This window comes from Sinohyriopsis cumingii, chromosome 12 (genome assembly GCF_028554795.1).
Source record: "Sinohyriopsis cumingii isolate HCF-2022 chromosome 12, ASM2855479v2, whole genome shotgun sequence".
NCBI classification, from domain to species: Eukaryota; Metazoa; Mollusca; class Bivalvia; order Unionida; family Unionidae; genus Sinohyriopsis; species Sinohyriopsis cumingii.
The window spans coordinates 33,380,204-33,399,900 of record NC_142972.1 but is presented as its reverse complement, the minus strand read 5'-3'; the positions used below and the strand labels follow the sequence as shown (position 1 = coordinate 33,399,900).

Sequence of the window (19,697 nt, the reverse complement as noted above, 5' to 3'; positions counted from 1 at the left end):
GGAAGAACCAAGGAAATCACTGATACAATCCACCAATCCAAGGGAAGCTACTGGTAAGCTTTCTCACACACCCATAATGGCTAAGCCAGACATCTGAACCCACACAGACTGAGGTGAGATGGGAATGATTGGTAAAGGCAAGTGCTTCAGCGAATTGACCTCCCAAAGTCCCTGATGATATATGCTTACATGGCAAATCTGAATAAAAATATGGACTCTTGAGTGTTCCCAAATTCCACCAATAAGATTCTAGATTACCTAATTATTATGCATGGCACTTATTCCTAACTAAACTTGTACATAACATATCTAATCTTTTAATATGTTCTCAAGGGTGTTCACAGGCCCAGTCAAATACAAGATCACCTAATAAGTGTGGATGATGTTCATAATCGAACTAATGCATGGCATTAATGTGTTATTGATGGTGACTTTAATACCCAATCTGGTAAGAAATATGGCCTCTATAGTGTTCACAAGCTCAGTCAATCAGATGCAATATCACCTCATTAATATGCATTTTTTTGCTTGTAATCAGACTCTTCTGTGATCGTGATGATACAAGCTATGCCAAATATGGCGGTGTCAATGTTCAAAAGTTCATCCAATCAGATCATGATCATCCCATGGAAGTCAATCATAATGCAACTCATCTCAGTGATCATCATGACATACCAAATCTAATCAAAACTCGATCAGAATGATGACCTCTGGAGAATCATATCCAAGCTTAACCTCACAAATCAAACTAACCTGAAATCTTGATATAAACCTAAATAACAGATCTGTCAAACTGTCACAGATATGGTCTCTAGTGTGTTCAGAAGCTCAGCCAATCAGAACCAAGATCACCTCATTAATGTGAGGATGATGCTCATGACTGATCCAAGATCTTGATGATATGAGTTTTCATACCATATCTAATCAAAATCTGATCAGAAACGAAGCTAAAGTATTCACAAATAAGAGTTGATGGACAGAAGGATTACACATGATAAGATAAAAGGGCATAGCATAAGCTCAAATTGGTGGAATGGTTTACTGTTAACGAGGTACCAACAAATCATTTTTGCATGAGAAGCTAACTTAAACATAAACTAAACTCAAATCAATGAGGCAATATATATAAGTCATAGTGACCTGCTTTTGAAAGTGACATAAAGCAAAAGTTACATGTCGTAGAGGAAATACTTTCAATAGCGTTGTATTTGGATATATCAGATGGATATAAAATGTCTAGCATTATGATTTTATTACACAATGTAGTTGAACTAAATGTTAAGTTGTCAATTTAGTTTTGTACAATTAAAAGAGAGGTGGCAGCCATCAACAAATAGTGATGTCATCTTATAAGCTTATATATGGTAACAAATTGATAACAGGAACTCGACAAAGAAACTCCATTCCTGCCAAATGATCCCAATATGCACCCATTTAAATATAATACATTTTCCATTAAAAACTTTATTTTTACTCTTATTAGAAAAATTAGTAAGTTTAGTTTACAACAAAACCTTTATTGTAAACTACACTTTCATGCTAATATATGGGTACCAAATTTAGTTTATTACAAATTATTTCTTGTAAAGAAGAATTTACTACTAAAACAATGATGGAAACGTTCCAAAATCGAAATTGCCCCAAAACTATATAAATGCTAATAACATTAGGATGATGATAGAAAGCACTCATTTTAGACAGATGTATCCAACATGGCATTCTCACATGTTTAGTCATTGTTACTTATATATAAAAAGGAAAAAAATAAAATCACTTGTAAATCTCCAAAAGATAACATACCAGTGTTACTTTTAGGGTCCTATACTCGAAGGAATTCATTGAGGAATATGTCAAACACTCGACAGTGAGTTTACCATACTGTTTGGGATCCTTAGGCTCTAGCGGCATGTACATCTCACACTTCACCTGTAGATGAAATAAAACAAAATTGATGGAATTCGTAAACTGTGCAACCTGAGATAACCATGCTTATTTAATAACTTAGCAATGTGTACAAAATTGTAATCTGTACAAAATAGTAATCTGTACAAAATACAAGTCATTTAGCAAAGAACAATTTGAACTCGTATGTGTAGTATGTACGGGTATCAAGTTTTACAGATAACCCACTCAATCTGGTGGCTGTCGACAGAGACACATGGAATTAAGTGCCAACTATGGGTAGTGGAAGACCACTCAGTCTGGTGGAAATCCACTCAATCAAGTGGAAGTCCACCATGGATTTTACTGCAGCTGTAGTTGGTTTCATGGCACCCCTTGCTGCTTCTGTTGTATTCTCTCTTTGAGTCAACACACTAAACAAACAAATGGGAGAAACTCTGACCCAATACTGTAAACCAGACCATTGCAAGTGTCATTTTAACACCTTTACCTGTACCAACTATACAGTAGTAACATTTCTTGTGGTATTTATACTGGCCTAGCTTGAGCACATAAAGACAAATGCGTATAACATAGAAAAAATATGAGATTACTTCCATATGTAATCAATAGCTTATTTTGACTCTAACCTGTTTTCAACAATCAGGGGTCAAGCTTGACTTTAATTTTTGGAAGAAGAGACTTTTAGACAGATCAAGGAGAAGTGAGATCTGAATAGGTAGACACAGAAGCAAAGCAAGATATGCAATATATATATATATATATATATATATATATATATATATATATATATATATATATATACACACATATATATATATGTGTGTGTACATATATATATATATGTGTGTGTATGTATGTATGTATATATATATATATATATATATATATATATATATATATATATATATATATATATATATATATATGTGTGTGTGTGTGTGTGTGTGAATGTATGTGTGTGTGCAGATGTATGTATGTATGTATGTATGTGTGTGTGTGTATTTTCATTCTCCAATTTGAATTATTTCTCAGTATGCATATCTGCAATTAACATTGGCTTTTAGCAATATTTTATTTCCAAGCAGAAAATTGTCTGAGTTGTACATACATCATAAGACATTTTGTAGGTGTATAAATATTCATATGCAATGTATTTTGACCATATGACTTTAAAAGAGTACTGCAGCAAATATACAATGTAATGAATTTTAACTGATAGGAGTAATTAGGTTATATTATTGTAATTGCAAGTTAGTAAAAATGTTTAATCAACTACCCTGAAACAAGAATTATTTTGCTTTTGCTATATAAAAGTTCACTATAAAATGGCAGTTGAAAACTTTTATAAACTTGTGTGAAATAACCCTGTAACATGTATATGAAAGCAAATGCACATGTGTCTTCATACCATATTGTTTGTCCCAATTTCTTTGTTTTCTATAAAACATTACCTTAACTATTAAAAGATAACACACACACTGTATCATTATAATCAGCATATGAATAAACTAAAAACATTTTTCCAACTAAAATGATGCAGCCAACATGTGAATGCATCTAATTTTAGAAAGATCATTTTTCTTAAAGTACCCAGCTGTAGATTTTCCATCATATTCCATGAAAAACGATGGAAAAAAGATGGAAAATTCTAGTATGGTACCTTCATAACAACAGTTGATATGATTGCAAATTTTTGGTTTTATGATTCATCTATGTATGTGTAGTAACATCTGTGTATGTGTAGTAACATCAGGTATTGGTTAAATGGTATTTGCTTCCCTGCTTTTTTTCCCTCTTGTATTTTTGAAAAAAATGAATGGAATCAACTTTAACCTCTAATTCCACAAAATAGTATTGTCCCATTCGTTTTTGGTCCTATATAATTGCATTTTGATGTTAAATCTTCAATAAAATAATATTTTGACTTTGCTTTCTATGAAATGAATATTTTCCATAATATCTATTTGTCTAAATGTTTACAAAAATAGACAATCTGATAGCAATTGTGGTACTTGCCAGAAACAATGATGTCTGCATTTTTTGTTACTGACAGGTTCAGTTTCAAACTGATTTTATGAAGAAAAAAATTGACATGTGATAGTTAAATTCTTCAAATCACCTATTCTATTCTTATAACACAAATTACTATTTACATATTTATATTGTCTAAGTTTAAAAAATTTGTATGTTTTTAGTTGTTTTTTGGGGTAGGGTGGTAATCAAATGATGACTTGTGGAAATCAGCCAGTTACAGATGCTACAATCAGAGAAGTATATAACATATCTGCTATAACTCATTCTGCAAAGGGTTAATGGTCAATCAGCAATCAAAACACATGCTTGCTGAATGTGCAAACATTTGTTTGTCAATGCAATTGAAAGTAACACCAACTATTTGATGGCTTGCTGCCTACATTTTGCCTTGAGCTAGTCCTAAAACATAACACCAGAAATATTCAGCTAAGACAAGGTAGCATCTCAAAAGTTTCAGCCACGCTAAATGTAGTTGTTGTAGGGTTTAGTGCCATTTTTCAGCACATGGCCAGTATTAATGGTGGAGGAAGAACCCGGGAAAAAACCCGAAAGAACCACTGACCCACGAGAAGCTATTGGCAAGCTTTCTCACATACCCATCCGAGAATCAAATCCATGCAGACAGAGGTGAGATGGTAGTGATCCACAACGGACAGCGCTTTAGACCACTTGGCCACTCGGGGACCCTCATGCTAAATGTACATCTAAAAGATCACAGGATGAAGTCATTTAATTTTGCTTTCCCAACAAAGAGGTGAAGTTTTCATATTTTAGGCAAATTAGTCACCCACTTTGCCTGGTAGTACCACCCCTGAGAATGACATACATATGTTATACAACAATAGTGGTGAAGTAAAATAAGATATTTTTAAATATTGATATAATATTGATATAAAGTATTAATAGTATTTCTTCAGTATCTTAATCATCTGACATGAAAGTATGCAGACAAATGTTTAATGTGACCATTTTAACATCATAAATTATGAACTTTTGACATTCACTTTTCTATCTGCACAACACTGGCCAGACTGCGATTGGAGGCAGAAGTCACTTCACCCAAATAGTAGAGTCCAGCATGGACCCTGATGGTTAAGTGTTTAATAATTGGTCCAAATTCTTTTAAAAATGCCACATCACTGTAATTTTTGTGTAACTGATGTTAATCGAATCTGAGTCATGTCTACCATGTTGGTGAATTTTCAAATTTTTAATGGAACTAATTAGTCAATCATTGGAATTTGAAATAAGTCACAAGTGGAGCTGACACTTGATCAATTATACTTGAATGTAGATTGTTCCTTCATGATACATACCCTCAATATAATGCAATTGCTGATAAAAATGGATTTCAATTAATAATAGCTCTTGACTAATCATAACCTATGCTAATATGACTCAGGTCTTACAAATGCCCTATCATAATGTGTTTTGGATAAGATGTATATATTATTTCATACAGCAATGCTTACAGAGTAGCTTAAAGCATACTCACATAAGAGTTGTGCCAAACTAAGTGTCCTATTCTGCCGAAACATAAACTATACAGTCTATAGTACCATCATGATATCAATTAATGCACAGTTTGCTTTGGTTTTATATTAGGACTAATGAAAAGCAGGTTTGGGACTCAATTTAAACAAGAGGCCCAAGTGGACATAATGATGCTCAGCTGGTAAAACATTCTCTTGATAACTTGCACCCAGATAACTCCTAAACCCACTTATAACAATGGGTCAGATGTGGATCAGACTTTATTTTTGCTAGAAATTACCAAACATGGGCCCCTATTTGTTGAACTTTAAGAAAATTGTGATCACTCCTGGTAACTCAAACTCTGATATATTGCTTGTTTACTTACTGAACATGGTAGATAAGATTTTGAATCAACATTATAAAATTGTCAACTCTGAACAATAGGTCATAATGTTTTTTTACATTGTCTTTCCAAATGATATAATCAGTATACCGTAAATAACAACATTCAACAAAATTTCAATCAATGAATGTCACTTACACCTACTGTAGTCAGTACTTTAATAAATAAAAACCAATTAAATAAGCTTTTCTATCAAATGAACTTTGTATTTTAGTTATATCATTAATTAGATTTAAGTGTAATGATAATAAATGCAATGCGCCCTCTTATAGTCAAACATAAAATGTGTTATTTGCAAAAAAATCACTGCATCAATATTTTACTTACTGAAAATGTGCAAAAATTGAGTTCTGATGTAGAGGATTGTTACAGGAAATAAATGTCACTAGTTCTTGAAAAAAGGGAACTTGTGTCATAATGTGTATCAAATGGTAGTCTTCTTCCCTGTTTCAAATTCCACCTATAAAATAATAAGCAGGGAACCAGACTAATCAACAACAAAAAAATTCAGTGACACAATACACAAATGTTTTTGTGTACATAAAAAGTTTGTTGAAACCAGCTGGAGTAATGTTAATGATGTTGAAAAAAACTTCATAAGAAGAAAAACCTTTATTGACAATTGTTCTCAAAGTGATTACAAACAAGTTTTCAGTCATTAAACAAACCTATTTCCCCCACCCCCACATTATGTGGCTTCGTCCAGCAGGGATGGCATAAAACCTTTTTATTTTTTGGAGGTTCCTCATTAACTTACACCCCCACTTATAAATTGTAGCCTATGTTTTTGGACCCCATTGTGTACGAGTTATCAAGGGAGAGTTGTAGTTATTGAGGGAGATTTGTAACTTCTATGTCAGCTTGAGAATTTAAATTCACATGCATATCTAAACAGTGATGGAGATACAAAAACTTGGAGCACATAGTTCATGCTTTTGTCTATTAATTTTGGCCTCACTTATTATTCTTTCCTATTCCACAAGCATATCTATTTAAAAAGTACAATTTATTCATACAACTTTCATTGTGGTTGGGACCTCTCCCTGTCCCTGGTACACTCACCCTGATTCATAACTAAGAAACTGTTTATGGCCCCACTGTTTAAGTATATGCATTTAGTTTTTGGCATTCCAAGGGGAGTTAATTTGAGTAGTTATTATGAAATAATGGTCTGTCCTTATCTCCCAGATACCTCAAAACTAGAGTCATAACTTGGAAACCATTGAAAGCCCTACCTCCCTCTTGGGGAGCTGTGGTTGCAAAGTGGTTACAACAATGGACTTTTGACCAGAGGATTGCAGGTTCCATTTCTGCTATCAAATCAACATAGAAATTAATTTATCAGGATATTTTAAGGTCACTTGTCTTTGCTCTTAGCAATTAAATTTGAAAGTGTTTCAGGAGATCATAACTGGACATTTCTTTTTAAATTTAAAAACAAAAATAAAATAATACATTATAAATAATTTGTGAATAATGATAATGAATATATGAGATGATATAAAGGTAATGACACAATATATGTGATTTCAAGTAGATGACAAATTTTCATGCACTTTAATGTGATAATAATAACAACTTTCAAACTTTATTTAATAAAATGCATCTAGCTCATTTTATGATATTTAATTTTACAATTGGTCACATTTTTAGCAATAATTCTCATGACAAAGTTTAAAAACCTGGACATGATTTTTAAAAAATGTTGTTTGAGTAAATCATTCTGTTGCTCATATTAAATTAAAGTGTGTGAAAACATTTGGACAATGAGATACATTTACTAGTGTGCAACAGGGACATACAATGATAGATTGGTTTGGATAAACCACTTTTAGTTGCATTGCCTTGTAACTAAACTGAATTATTAGTAAATTCAGATATATTTAATTTTTCCTAGTAAAAATATAGTTGTCTAAAAGACTGTACTAATTGCCTGGTCTTATAATAAACTTTTACTGTTCAATTATTAACAATTTAGCTAATTTCTTGTTATAATGATATCTCAGCTTAAATTACAATAACCCTTAACATTATTTTGTTACTTTTTATAATGTATTATTTTTTAAATTTATACATCTTGTATTGTAAATTTTTTTTTTTTAAATGTGTTTAAATTTTTCTGTAAAGGGGAAAACAATTCATAACCCCAAATCTATGATTCTGGTAGTATCTACCGTTGGTTACTGGCTTTGCTTTCACCTTTAAAAAAATGGTAAGCAAGTGCATTCACTGCAGACCTGTCAACCATAACAATGTTGTCACAGGAAGGCAGCTGATTTTTTTCCCCCCTAATTTGACCAGTTTTCAGTAAGGTGTAACACAATATCATGTACTGCCATTGCCAAGTTGGAAAACATGTATCAAAAAAGTTTGGCATTCGAAATTGAGGCATCGACAGTAAAAATTATGTTCACCTAAAAAGTTAGTAAAATACGCATAGGCCTTATATACCTCTAATACAGTTGCACAAATATTCAGTTCCAAACCCTATGCAGCTCAATGGATTGTTGCTATCTCTAAGCTTGACATTATTCTTGAATTTGGTTTCTTCATTTTACATCTGACAGTCCCACCACATGAGATACTCAAATCAACATGTGATGTCCAATAAACATAATTGTATCCCTTCCTGCTTTTATTCTGAACAATCTGAATAGTCCTTTTTTGTCTTCTGTACTGATTATTATAACATTTTAAGAGGTTTATTTTTCCTTTCATCTTTATTATATATTGGTAGCTGAAAGTCATCTTTTTAAAATTCTATAATCATCAGTTTGCTGCAGAAAGTGCCTGTGATAGTACTGTATAGTTTGCCTGGAGATAGTACTGCATGGTTTGCCTGGAGGTAGTACTGCATGGTTTGCCTGGAGTTAGTACTGCATGGTTTGCCTGGAGGTAGTACTGCATGGTTTGCCTGGAGATAGTACTGCATAGTTTGCCTGGAGGTAGTACTGCATAGTTTGCCTGACTAACTCCACTAAAGAAGTAAAGTCTGCAATGGCTCATATGAAGCAAACTGAGAATCTAAGTTAAACTACTTTACAGAATGGAAGAAGAAGAACAAGTACTATAAGAATACTAAAACTACAAAATTGAAGAAGAAATTCAACAAGAATGAAATCATTTTTTGAAGACAAAAAATCAATCTGAACAGAAGTCACAATTTGCATGTGAGCAACAAGATGTTGAGACATAGAGAAGTGACAGAACTAGAAACTTAAGGTACTTTGAAACTAGAAGGATAGAAACAGAGGAAGGTAATTTTCTTGAATGTAGATACAAATCCAGTGCACAAGAGATAAACTTGGGAGAAAAAGAACCAGATAGAAGACCTAGCGTGGTGAAAATACTGACGTTTATCACAATTATGGACAAATCATTAATCGACCACATGGACTCTTTAAATAGGAGAGGACAAAAGGCCTACATGTTAAGACCAAAAAGGAATACACCTGTATTACCATATGGTAAAATATATTGCGTAGATATCACTCAAAATGTAGTGAAACCAAAACCCTTCCTAAGAAAGATAAGGAAACGAACAGCAGAACTCCATATATCTGATATTCCACTCAATACCATTTGGAGCTACAATGAAAAATTTGAGAGAAAACATTCAATCAAAGTGACAAATGCAAGAATGGACACTCACCCAGGATATGCTATCAAAAATGGAGTAAGAATCCTAGAAATCGACAAAGACAAACTCAGGACAATAAAGAAAGTCTTTTTTTTCATGGATTCCCAGTCAAAACATGGTACAAAGGATGTATATATCAGAGGGAATGTAAAAAATGTGGTAATGTTATACCCCTCGGAAATTTCCAGTAACACAAAACATAGAAGGGATATCCACAACTATCACACAGCGGAAGAAAATGCAGCAAGAGGTGGCACCTTGTTAGTCCCTAAACCACTGAATAAAGGAAAGGGTAAATAATCACTGACACAAAGTAAAGGGAAGGATAGACAAAACCAACAGACAAATGAACAAACAATCCAGCAAGACCAATCAAGCAACCAATCAATACTCCAAGAACTTAAAGAGAAACAACAAAAGGAACAACAAGAAAAACAGGAACAAGAAAAAGAGCAGAAACAACAAGAATTAAGTAACAAACTTAAAGAACAGAAAATCGGATCGTCTCTAATGGCAGAACAACAGCTCAGAAACAGATGGAACACAAAGAAAAAGAAGAAAATAAGAAGATCCTCACATTATGATGCACAAAGTGATTTATCACTATCTACCTCAGAGGAAAGTGAAAGGAAAAGAAAAATTAGAGAAGAATATAAACTGACATTTGATGAAGAACTTGACACAACTGAATATGCAATAGAGATACTAAATTGCAAATTGTAATCCGAATTTAAAATAATCATAAAAATCAAATCAAAAAATCAAAAGAAACAAAAAAACAAAAATTAAATAAAATATACATACAAATATACAATCATATTATCACAAAGCATACAAATGCCCATGAATAGATAAAAAGAACAAACACACTAAATGTGTATATAGCATTTCAACATACATATAAGCCTTCAGGTAATGCAATACAATATTAGCCTTCGGGTATTTGTAACAATAGGGTGAAAAGGGCCCCCTCAAATGGTCTGAAAAGATCAGACAGGGAATTCCTCCCCCCCAAAAAACTCTACTAAAGCTAATATGAAACCCGAACTAAAATCAAACTCAGATCAGCCAATTATCAAGATTTTACCGCAGGAATTATATTTCCATAATTTTCCTTTTATTCCATAAGTCCATATCTTAAAAGTCATTTTCGAAAGACTTATAGAAAAATTATATAGGTTAGCAGGCCTTGCATTATACCATGACTATTCATGGTTACAATATGCAATACTAGAACTGAATCTCCTGACACTTAACAAGCGCCCCAAATAATAATCTAACTCATCCGACATCTTGATGATATAATGATATCAAGTCTGCTCAAAATCTCATCAGAAATATGGCCTTTAAAGTGTTTGCAATCTCAGTTTGCAAGATAAGATGCAGGATTACCTCTTCATTATGCACCGATGTCACTCATAAGCAAACTCATTATGCACCGATGTCGCTCATAAGCAAACTCATTATGCATCGATGTCACTCATAAGCAAACTTATTATGCACCGATGTCACTCATAAGCAAACTCATTATGCACCGATGTCACTCATAAGCAAACTCATTATGCACCAAAGTCACTCATAAGCAAACTCATTATGCACCGAAGTCACTCATAAGCAAACTCGTTATGCACCGATGTCGCTGACATAAGCAAACTCATCTAATGTCTTGATGATATAAGCTTACATTCAAATCTGATCAAATTCTCATCAATATGGTCTCCGAGTTTTCACAAGTCACACAAATCAGATGTAAAATCACCTAATTTTTGCATGGATGGCAAATAAACATGTTTAAAAAATCTGAGATCTTGATGGTAAAAACTTAAATGCCATGTCTGATTACATCTGATTAGAAATATGGCCTCTAAAGTATTCATATGCTCAGTCAATTAGATACAAGACACATCAATAATATGTATGGATATCACTCATAATAAAATTTGTCCAAGACAAGTTGATGACACAAGCCTTAACATACTAAATTTGTTATCAAAACCTGATCATAATTATAATGTCTAGAGTGTTCATGAGCTCAGCCTATCACCTCATGTAAATCAATGGTTACTATTAATTGAATTGATGTCAAAGATCTTGATGACATACGCTCATACCTGTCAACTAATCAAAAAAAGCCAAGTAGGGAGGTTGAATGAAAAAATTGGGAGACTGGGACCTAAAATCAGGAGGCTTTCACTGCATTTTTTAAGCCTCATTTTCACTAAATATTGACCAATCTTCTGGGTCCAATACACATGAAATTCTCAAAGGACGTGCTGTTTCTCACTGTGACACACATTATTTTCTCCCATGACATGCTCTCTTTCATATTCTGGTCAGCTATGGCCAAACTGCACAATAGCTTGCGCCCTGGAGAGGACACTCCAGTCTCGCTACTGAGTGAGGAAACAACACGGAAGCTGACAGTTTACGGGTTATAAGTCCCACCCGATTGGCGTAGGGAAGGGGCGCCACGGGTCAGCTTTGACGGTGGGAGGGATCATCGTGTCCCACTGGCCAACTATCGCCCACCTCAAGCCGGGCAGCCCCCGGTCAATAAGGTGTTGACCCGCCATCGTCTGCCTGCTCCAGTGGGTGTCTGGAGCTCAGTGTGTTGTTCAGCATGACAAGCAGACGGTAATTCCACACCGGACAAAAGAAACAAGAAACCAATAAAGAAGACTCCAGCTCTTCGATTTGCAAGCTGGAATGTGCGCACCATGTGTACAGGCATCTCCGACGACCTCAGAGAAGTGGACGACACCAGAAAGACGGCCATCATCGATAGAGAACTCACCAGACTAAATATCAGCATAGCTGCCCTCCAGGAAACCAGGCTTGCCTCTAGTGGCTCCCTCAGAGAGGAAAACTACACCTTCTTCTGGAAGGGTCGAGAACCTGAGGAGCCCCGTCAGCACGGAGTGGGCTTTGCCATCAAAAACAATCTCCTGGCCTCGGTTGAACCTCCAACAGGGAGCACTGAGCGTCTCTTGTCCATCCGCCTCACCACTACTTCAGGTCCTGTCAACATCATCAGTGTCTACGCCCCAACCCTCACGTCATCAGAAGACGTGAAGGATCAGTTCTATGGGCAGCTGGACGAACAGATCAAAGGATGCCCCAAAAATGAACCACTATTCCTCCTCGGCGACTTTAATGCCAGAGTAGGTGCGGACCACGAGTCCTGGCCTACCTGCCTCGGATATCATGGCACTGGAAAGACCAACGAAAACGGCCAGAGACTGCTGGAGCTATGCACCTACCATGGCCTGTGCATCACAAACACCTTCTTCAAGTGTAAGCCACAACACAAAGTGTCATGGAAACACCCCAGATCTCATCACTGGCACCAACTCGACTTGGTCATCACCAGGCGATCTGCCCTTAACAGCGTCCTCTCCACCAGAACCTACCACAGTGCAGACTGTGACTCCGACCATGCCCTTGTGAGCAGCAGAGTGCGACTACAGCCACACGTGCTACACCGCACAAAACCAAAAGGATGTCCTCGCATAAACACTGCACAGATGTCAGTCCCTGCCAAGGTGGAGGAGTATGTGTCTGCCCTGAACAAGGCTCTCCAGGACCTGCCTGAGTATGACGCTACAGCCAAGTGGAACGCCATGAAGGGTGCCATCTACAGTACAGCTATGTCAACGTTTGGCAAGAAGGAACGACCCAGCCAGGACTGGTTCAATGCACACCTATCAAGGATGGAACCACAAATCGAGGAGAAACGAAAAGCCTTCATAGCTTACAAAAAATGCCCTAATGAACGGACGCTTGCTGCTCTCAGAAGTGCCCGAAGTAACACCCAATGCATTGCTAGACAGTGTGCGAACGAGTACTGGCAACAACTGTGTGAAGGGATCCAGCACAGTGCCAAGTCCGGACACATCCAAGGCATGTACAGTGGCATCAAGAAGGCTCTAGGCCCTACAGTGAAAGGGATCGCTCCCCTGAAATCCCTGACGGGAGAGAAGATCACAGACCGTGGGCAACAGATGGCCAGATGGGTGGAGCACTACTCAGAACTATACTCCAGAGAAACGTCAGTCACTGATGCAGCCCTCAGCAGCATAAAGAATCTGCCCACCATGGAAGAGCTCGACAAAGTGCCAACCTTAGAGGAGCTCAGCAAAGCAATCGACTGCCTTCCAAACGACAAAGCACCAGGTAGTGACAGCATCCCGCCCGAAGCTATCAAACATGGAAAACCAGCATTGATTAAACCACTGCACGAGCTACTTTGCCGCTGCTGGGAGGAAGGAGTAGTCCCCCAAGACATGCGTGATGCCACAATTGTGACCCTTTACAAAAACAAGGGCGACCGCAGTGACTGTAATAATTACAGAGGGATCTCGCTCTTGAGTATTGTTGGTAAAGTGTACGCCCGCATCATACTCAACAGGCTGCAGTTGCTGGCAGACCGTGTGTACCCGGAATCACAGTGCGGCTTCAGAGCAGGCAGGTCGACGACAGACATGATCTTCTCCCTACGACAACTCCAAGAGAAGAGCAGAGAGCAAGGTCAACCACTCTACATAATGTTCATCGACCTCACCAAGGCCTTTGACTTGGTCAGCAGGAAGGGCCTTTTTGAACTTCTGAGTAAGATCGGTTGCCCCCCAAAACTCCTCAGCATGATAATCTCTTTCCATGCAGATATGAAGGGAACAGTCCTGTATGATGGATCATCCTCAACTTCCTTCCCAATTAACAGTGGTGTGAAGCAGGGCTGCGTGCTGGCACCAACACTTTCTGGGATCTTCTTCTCCCTGCTCCTGTCCTACGCCTTCGACACGTCCACGGATGGCATATATCTACACACCAGGTCTGATGGGAGCCTGTTCAACCTGGCACGACTGCGCTCAAATACCAAAGTGAGAGCTGTGCTCATCAGGGAGATGCTTTTTGCAGATGATGCAGCTCTTGTGGCCCACACCGAGGAAGCCCTCCAGAGACTGGGAGACCGTTTTGCTGTTGCCTGCACGCACTTTGGTCTCACAATCAGCTTGGAAAAAACAAATGTCAGCGTGCAAGATACCACCATTGCCCCTTCAATCAAAATCAACGGTGTCACCCTGGAAGCAGTCAACAACTTTACCTACCTAGGGTCAACCATCAGCAACACTCTCTCGATTGATATGGAGCTGGACAGAAGGCTTGGAAAGGCAAACACCATCATGGCTCGATTAACAAAGAGGGTTTGGGAAAACAATGCGCTGACAGAGCACACCAAGGTCCGAGTCTACCAGGCCTGCGTTCTCAGCACCCTTCTATATGGAAGTGAGACGTGGAGTACCTACATGAGGCAAGAACGCCGGCTCAACTCCTTCCATATACGGTGCCTAAAACGCATCCTGAAAATCAGCTGGCAAGACCGTGTTCCACACAGCGAGATCCTGCAGCGTGCAAGTACCCCCAGCATGTACTCCCTGCTAATTAAACGCCGCCTTCGATGGCTGGGTCACGTCAGACGCATGGAGGATGGAAGGCTGCCAAAGGACATCTTATATGGACAGCTGGCCACTGGCATGAGAAGAGTCGGACGCCCCTCACTCCGTTTCAAAGATGTGTGCAAGAGGGACATGAAGGCATGCAACATTTCACCCGATGGCTGGGAAGAGCTGGTTGAGGACCGAAGCACCTGGAGACTGATGGTAAACAATGGCATATCAGTCGCTGATGCGAGGAGAGGCCAGTTGGTGGCAGAGAAACGTAAGAGAAAGAAGAACGCAACAGCAACCACAGTAATGCAGACTTCCCAGTATGTCTGCACCAACTGCAGTAGGGACTGTCACTCACGTATAGGCCTGCACAGCCACAGCAGACGTTGCCAACAGAGACAGGCAACACCCCAAGGGCGCTATTCGCATGGTCTTTCGAGACCGAGTCGCCAATGATGATCATAAGTAAACAAGCAAGAAAGCAAGTATGACTAATTAACAGTTAATCCTTTTCATTGCAATCATCTTGTGAAAAGGACTGGTCCTCCAACATAATTTTACAAAAACCATGTCCTACAGTGCATATTATGTAAGCACCAGCTACTGATTGACAAATAAACATTGACAAATAAACATTGACAAATAAACAATGCCCTCTTCTGTTGTAACTAGCGGTACATAATATGCAGTCTCAAGCTACAACTGTATCGCACATGTGGCAACTTCATTTCCCATGTTTTATATCCCTCTTTCATTCTCAACTCGAAAGACATTTAATATTTAATTAATGCTTGTATATGCAAAACAGTAATGCCAGGTGTTCACTCATGTAAGTTTCTTTGGTGGGAATGGCGGTGCTACAGCATCAGTGATCATTTTTGGGATTGCAACTAATTGGTGACAATTTTATTGTTGTGATTTATTGTTTGTGGGGTTTATTTTCTGATTTTATTATTGTTGTAAGGTTAGAAACATTTATAAATTGACTTGAATAATGTTTAAATTTAACATTCTAATTACTGCAGAAAAATGCAATAATCAGGAGTTCTAAGCAAAAATCAGGATATAATATGAAATCAAGAATTAGGTGTGGTATGACTCCAAAAATTGGAAGTTTTTTACTCCTGGCAGGGGGGTGACAGGTTTGTAAGCTTATGTACATAATCTGCTCAACATCTGTATCAGAAATAAAAAGCTTGTGGATGAATGGTCAACCCTAACCAAAATGCATGCTTACAACAAGCTAGTTGAGGTTGCACAAGTTAGTAAGGTTGCTCATACAAGCTTGCAAAAAGAATTTTTCCAAGTCTGCAAGCTTGCAAAATCTAAAATACTTGATGTAAGCTTGCGCAAGCTGGCAATAATCAGTTGTGACAGTTGAATGTTGAAAGTTGGCAGTTCTGCATGAGATCAGTACTTCCTGAAATGTTCAAGGATATATGTTGTAACTAGATCATGCTCAGTATAAGAAACTACACTGTCAAATTAAAAGATGTTACTGGTAATATAGCTTTTATTTATAGCATCTGATAACTATGACTATTATTAATATATTTCAAAATAAACTGAATTATTTCTTGAGTAAGGCAAAGTATGAAATGTTACTTTATTTTACAAAGGTCTTTTTTCTTATTTAATTTTTTTAACAAATATTATAGATGTTAAAGAAACAGTTGAGTTCTTTGGCATAAAAGAAAATTCTTTAAGTGATTGTACACTCAATTAGCTATGCAGTCATTTTTTCAGGGAAATTGGAAGGCTGGATAAAAAATTCCATTTAATAAAATCCTGTAAAATAGAAAGTAACTGCTGACTGCAAAGTTATTTACAGACTAACTTAATACAGCAAGATATTTTATGTCAAGTACTTGTAAATGCTATTTACCAACAATGTATGCAACATCAAAATATAGTCTCATTTTTGGGGGGAACATAATCTTAAATAAATAAAAGCGGACTAACTCGAGCACGGAGAAATACAGTAAATAAAGAAAGTGTGGACTGCTGCTTGAGCCCAACCGACCTAATCATATTAATTTAAGTGAAGAATGACACAGACCAACATACACATAAAACATTAGCTTCTTTTTTCTTTCAAAACCAATAGTCCACCGTTTCTTTGCCAAATTCCAAATTTGAAATAAATATAACCATTAATAAAATATAAGATTGTAAGACAACTGGGATAAAATTTGAATAACTGGCTATCCCTACAAAGAAAACTATATATAGCACACATATATATAGCAATGTACACATAGCAAACAAGGGATATAGGTGACCAACTCAGAAGAACCACCCTTTAGAAAACACCAGGAAATCGAACAAATACTCCATTAAAAATTATCTTAAATAAATTTTTGATCTAAATTCTTTTATTAAAAAGAAATCATACAACACACCTGGTGGAAAACACATACATATAAACACTTTCCTTTTTTTTGGACAAGTGGAGGGGGGGCATCTGTCTGGTGCCTTTGGCAATATGAGCTAAAATTAATGCAAATCATTCAACTGCAACTAATCGTTGATGATATCATTAACAGTACATATCACTATGATCAAATTAACCAACATACTGTTTGCATTTATTGACTTGTCTTCATAAAATGATATGATAAGAAAGAATCTTAACAGATGTCAGCGGTAAGATCAAAAAATTCATTCTGCAGTCAGTTTTGTATATGAAGTAATTGGGTCCATTTGTAATGATACTTTTAACATATTATTGACTATATCATTCTGAAAAATCGGAATCTATGTGATTTTTTACAAGGACACAATGATATAGCTGATCGAGATGGCCTGGGCTGGCAATGCATACCTGCAATGCCTGGATTAGAAATGCAAATGTTTCCTAACTGAACTTAACCATGTATATAACAAAAATTCTAAACTTTAAGAATGAAAGGGTTTCATGCTCAGCAAACAGGTGTTTCATTATCTTGTTCCCTAATTTAAAAAAATGTAACACAAACCCCATCACTGGCAAAAAAGTGAAATATATGTCTCACAATGATTATGCATGAGACAAAAACTTACAGCATGATATTTAAAAAACTATTGATGCCACTATAGCCAGAATGATAACACAGCTCGTTTTATAACAAATGTGGGTTTGACAACAATCTGGAGTAGCAACATCCACACTTGAGACACTTACCATGCCTTTTTCTTTGTATTGTGTCAGCATTACAATGACTTGTACATTTTGTTCCCAGATCAGTCTCCAGTGATCCTCAATGGTGGAAGGAATGGGACCCTGACAGGCAATATATTCTCGGGAATTTGTGAAACCCTGATGCAAGAAAAATTAGATGCCACATTTATATTTGACAATCATGTTTAATTTAGCTTCCTCTGCCATCATTGTCTTCCCTTATATAGACGTGAATATATATGAGCCAAAAGTTGCTAACATTAATCTGTCCATGGTCTGCATGTTCAGCATGTTCCTGACACACTTAATAAAATGGTGTGGTACACATTAAGCTGTCCATGGCTTGCATGTTCAGCATGTTCCTGACCACTTAATAAAATGGTGTGGTACACATTAAGCTGTCCATGGCCTGCATGTTCAGCATGTTCCTGACACACTTAGTAAAATGGTGTGGTACACATTAAGCTGTCCATGGCCTGCATGTTCAGCATGTTCCTGACACACTTAGTAAAATGGTGTGGTACACATTAAGCTGTCCATGGCTTGCATGTTCAGCCTGTTCCTGACCACTTAATAAAATGGTGTGGTACACACTAAGCTGTCCATGGCCTGCATGTTCAGCATGTTCCTGACTACTTAATAAAATGGTGTGTTACACATTAAGCTGTCCATGGCTTGCATGTTCAGAATGTTCCTGACACACTTAGTAAAATGGTGTGGTACACATTAAGATGTCTCCCTTTACTGAGTAACATGACTGTCATGAAATATACTTGAGCAAATGAAATACAAAACATTAACAGTTAGGTCAATCTGTGGCATGAATGAACAGACACATGTATGTCCAAATCACCATAAGGAACTTTGCCTAGGTGGGCTGTAAGAAAGTGTGTCAGAATGATGCACTTCATCCATGTAACTACAAATTATAGACTATTCTTCATTTTAGCAATACAGCAAATACTTGATTGCATTCAGTGCAGTGCTTACATAACTAGAAATCATGTAACTCAAAATATTTGAATTCACTGCAGCCTTTAATTCTCATTAAAATTATGTAATTCAATTAACTTTATTATCATTCATTTTAGACAATCAAAATTAAAAATTTGTTGGTTTAAGACAAATAATGTTATTTTTCAGCCTTCACTAAACAAAATTAAATAAAAAGAAAAGAAATCAAATGGAATCATGTTAATGTGAAATTCATGACAGTTATAAATTGTAAAGTAAGAGAACCTACATTTGTGAAAAAGAATTGATAATTAATATTGACAGGTTTCCATTTGGGTATAGACATCATATGTAGTGTGCCATGGCCTGCATGTTAAGCCTTACCTTGATGTCTATTACAAATAGTAAAGGTCTGAGCTAAAATGGTACTGAAATAAAGGGCAAGTTAAAAGCACAGAGGTGTGGACATAGATACTGGTGGGTAAACAGACATGAACGTGAATACCAAACTAAATTTTATATTGTCAATCTTTTGCCAGGGCCAATTTGACAAAACTTATTTTAATGCAAAAAAAGCTTCAATGTATTAAAGGGTCAGTAATGCCTTAAAGAATTAAGTTCAGTTGTATTGCTACAAACATTTAATAGATTAAGATAACCATAATGAAATGCAAAACA

General features: G+C 36.6%; 1 protein-coding gene across 4 annotated transcripts in view; it reads right to left on the bottom strand.

Moving 5' to 3' along the window:
* Positions 1 to 19,697, bottom strand: part of LOC149786220 (receptor-type tyrosine-protein phosphatase H-like) — a 127,270-nt gene that overhangs the window by 12,525 nt on the left and 95,048 nt on the right. For all 4 annotated transcript variants that reach the window (XM_089976596.1, XM_089976598.1, XM_089976597.1 and 1 more), the window contains 2 exons: positions 18,069 to 18,203; positions 1,801 to 1,926 (listed from right to left, as the gene is read on the bottom strand). In XM_089976596.1, the coding sequence (XP_089832722.1) occupies positions 1,801 to 1,926; positions 18,069 to 18,203 (261 nt within the window). The remainder of the gene's footprint in view (positions 1 to 1,800; positions 1,927 to 18,068; positions 18,204 to 19,697) is intronic.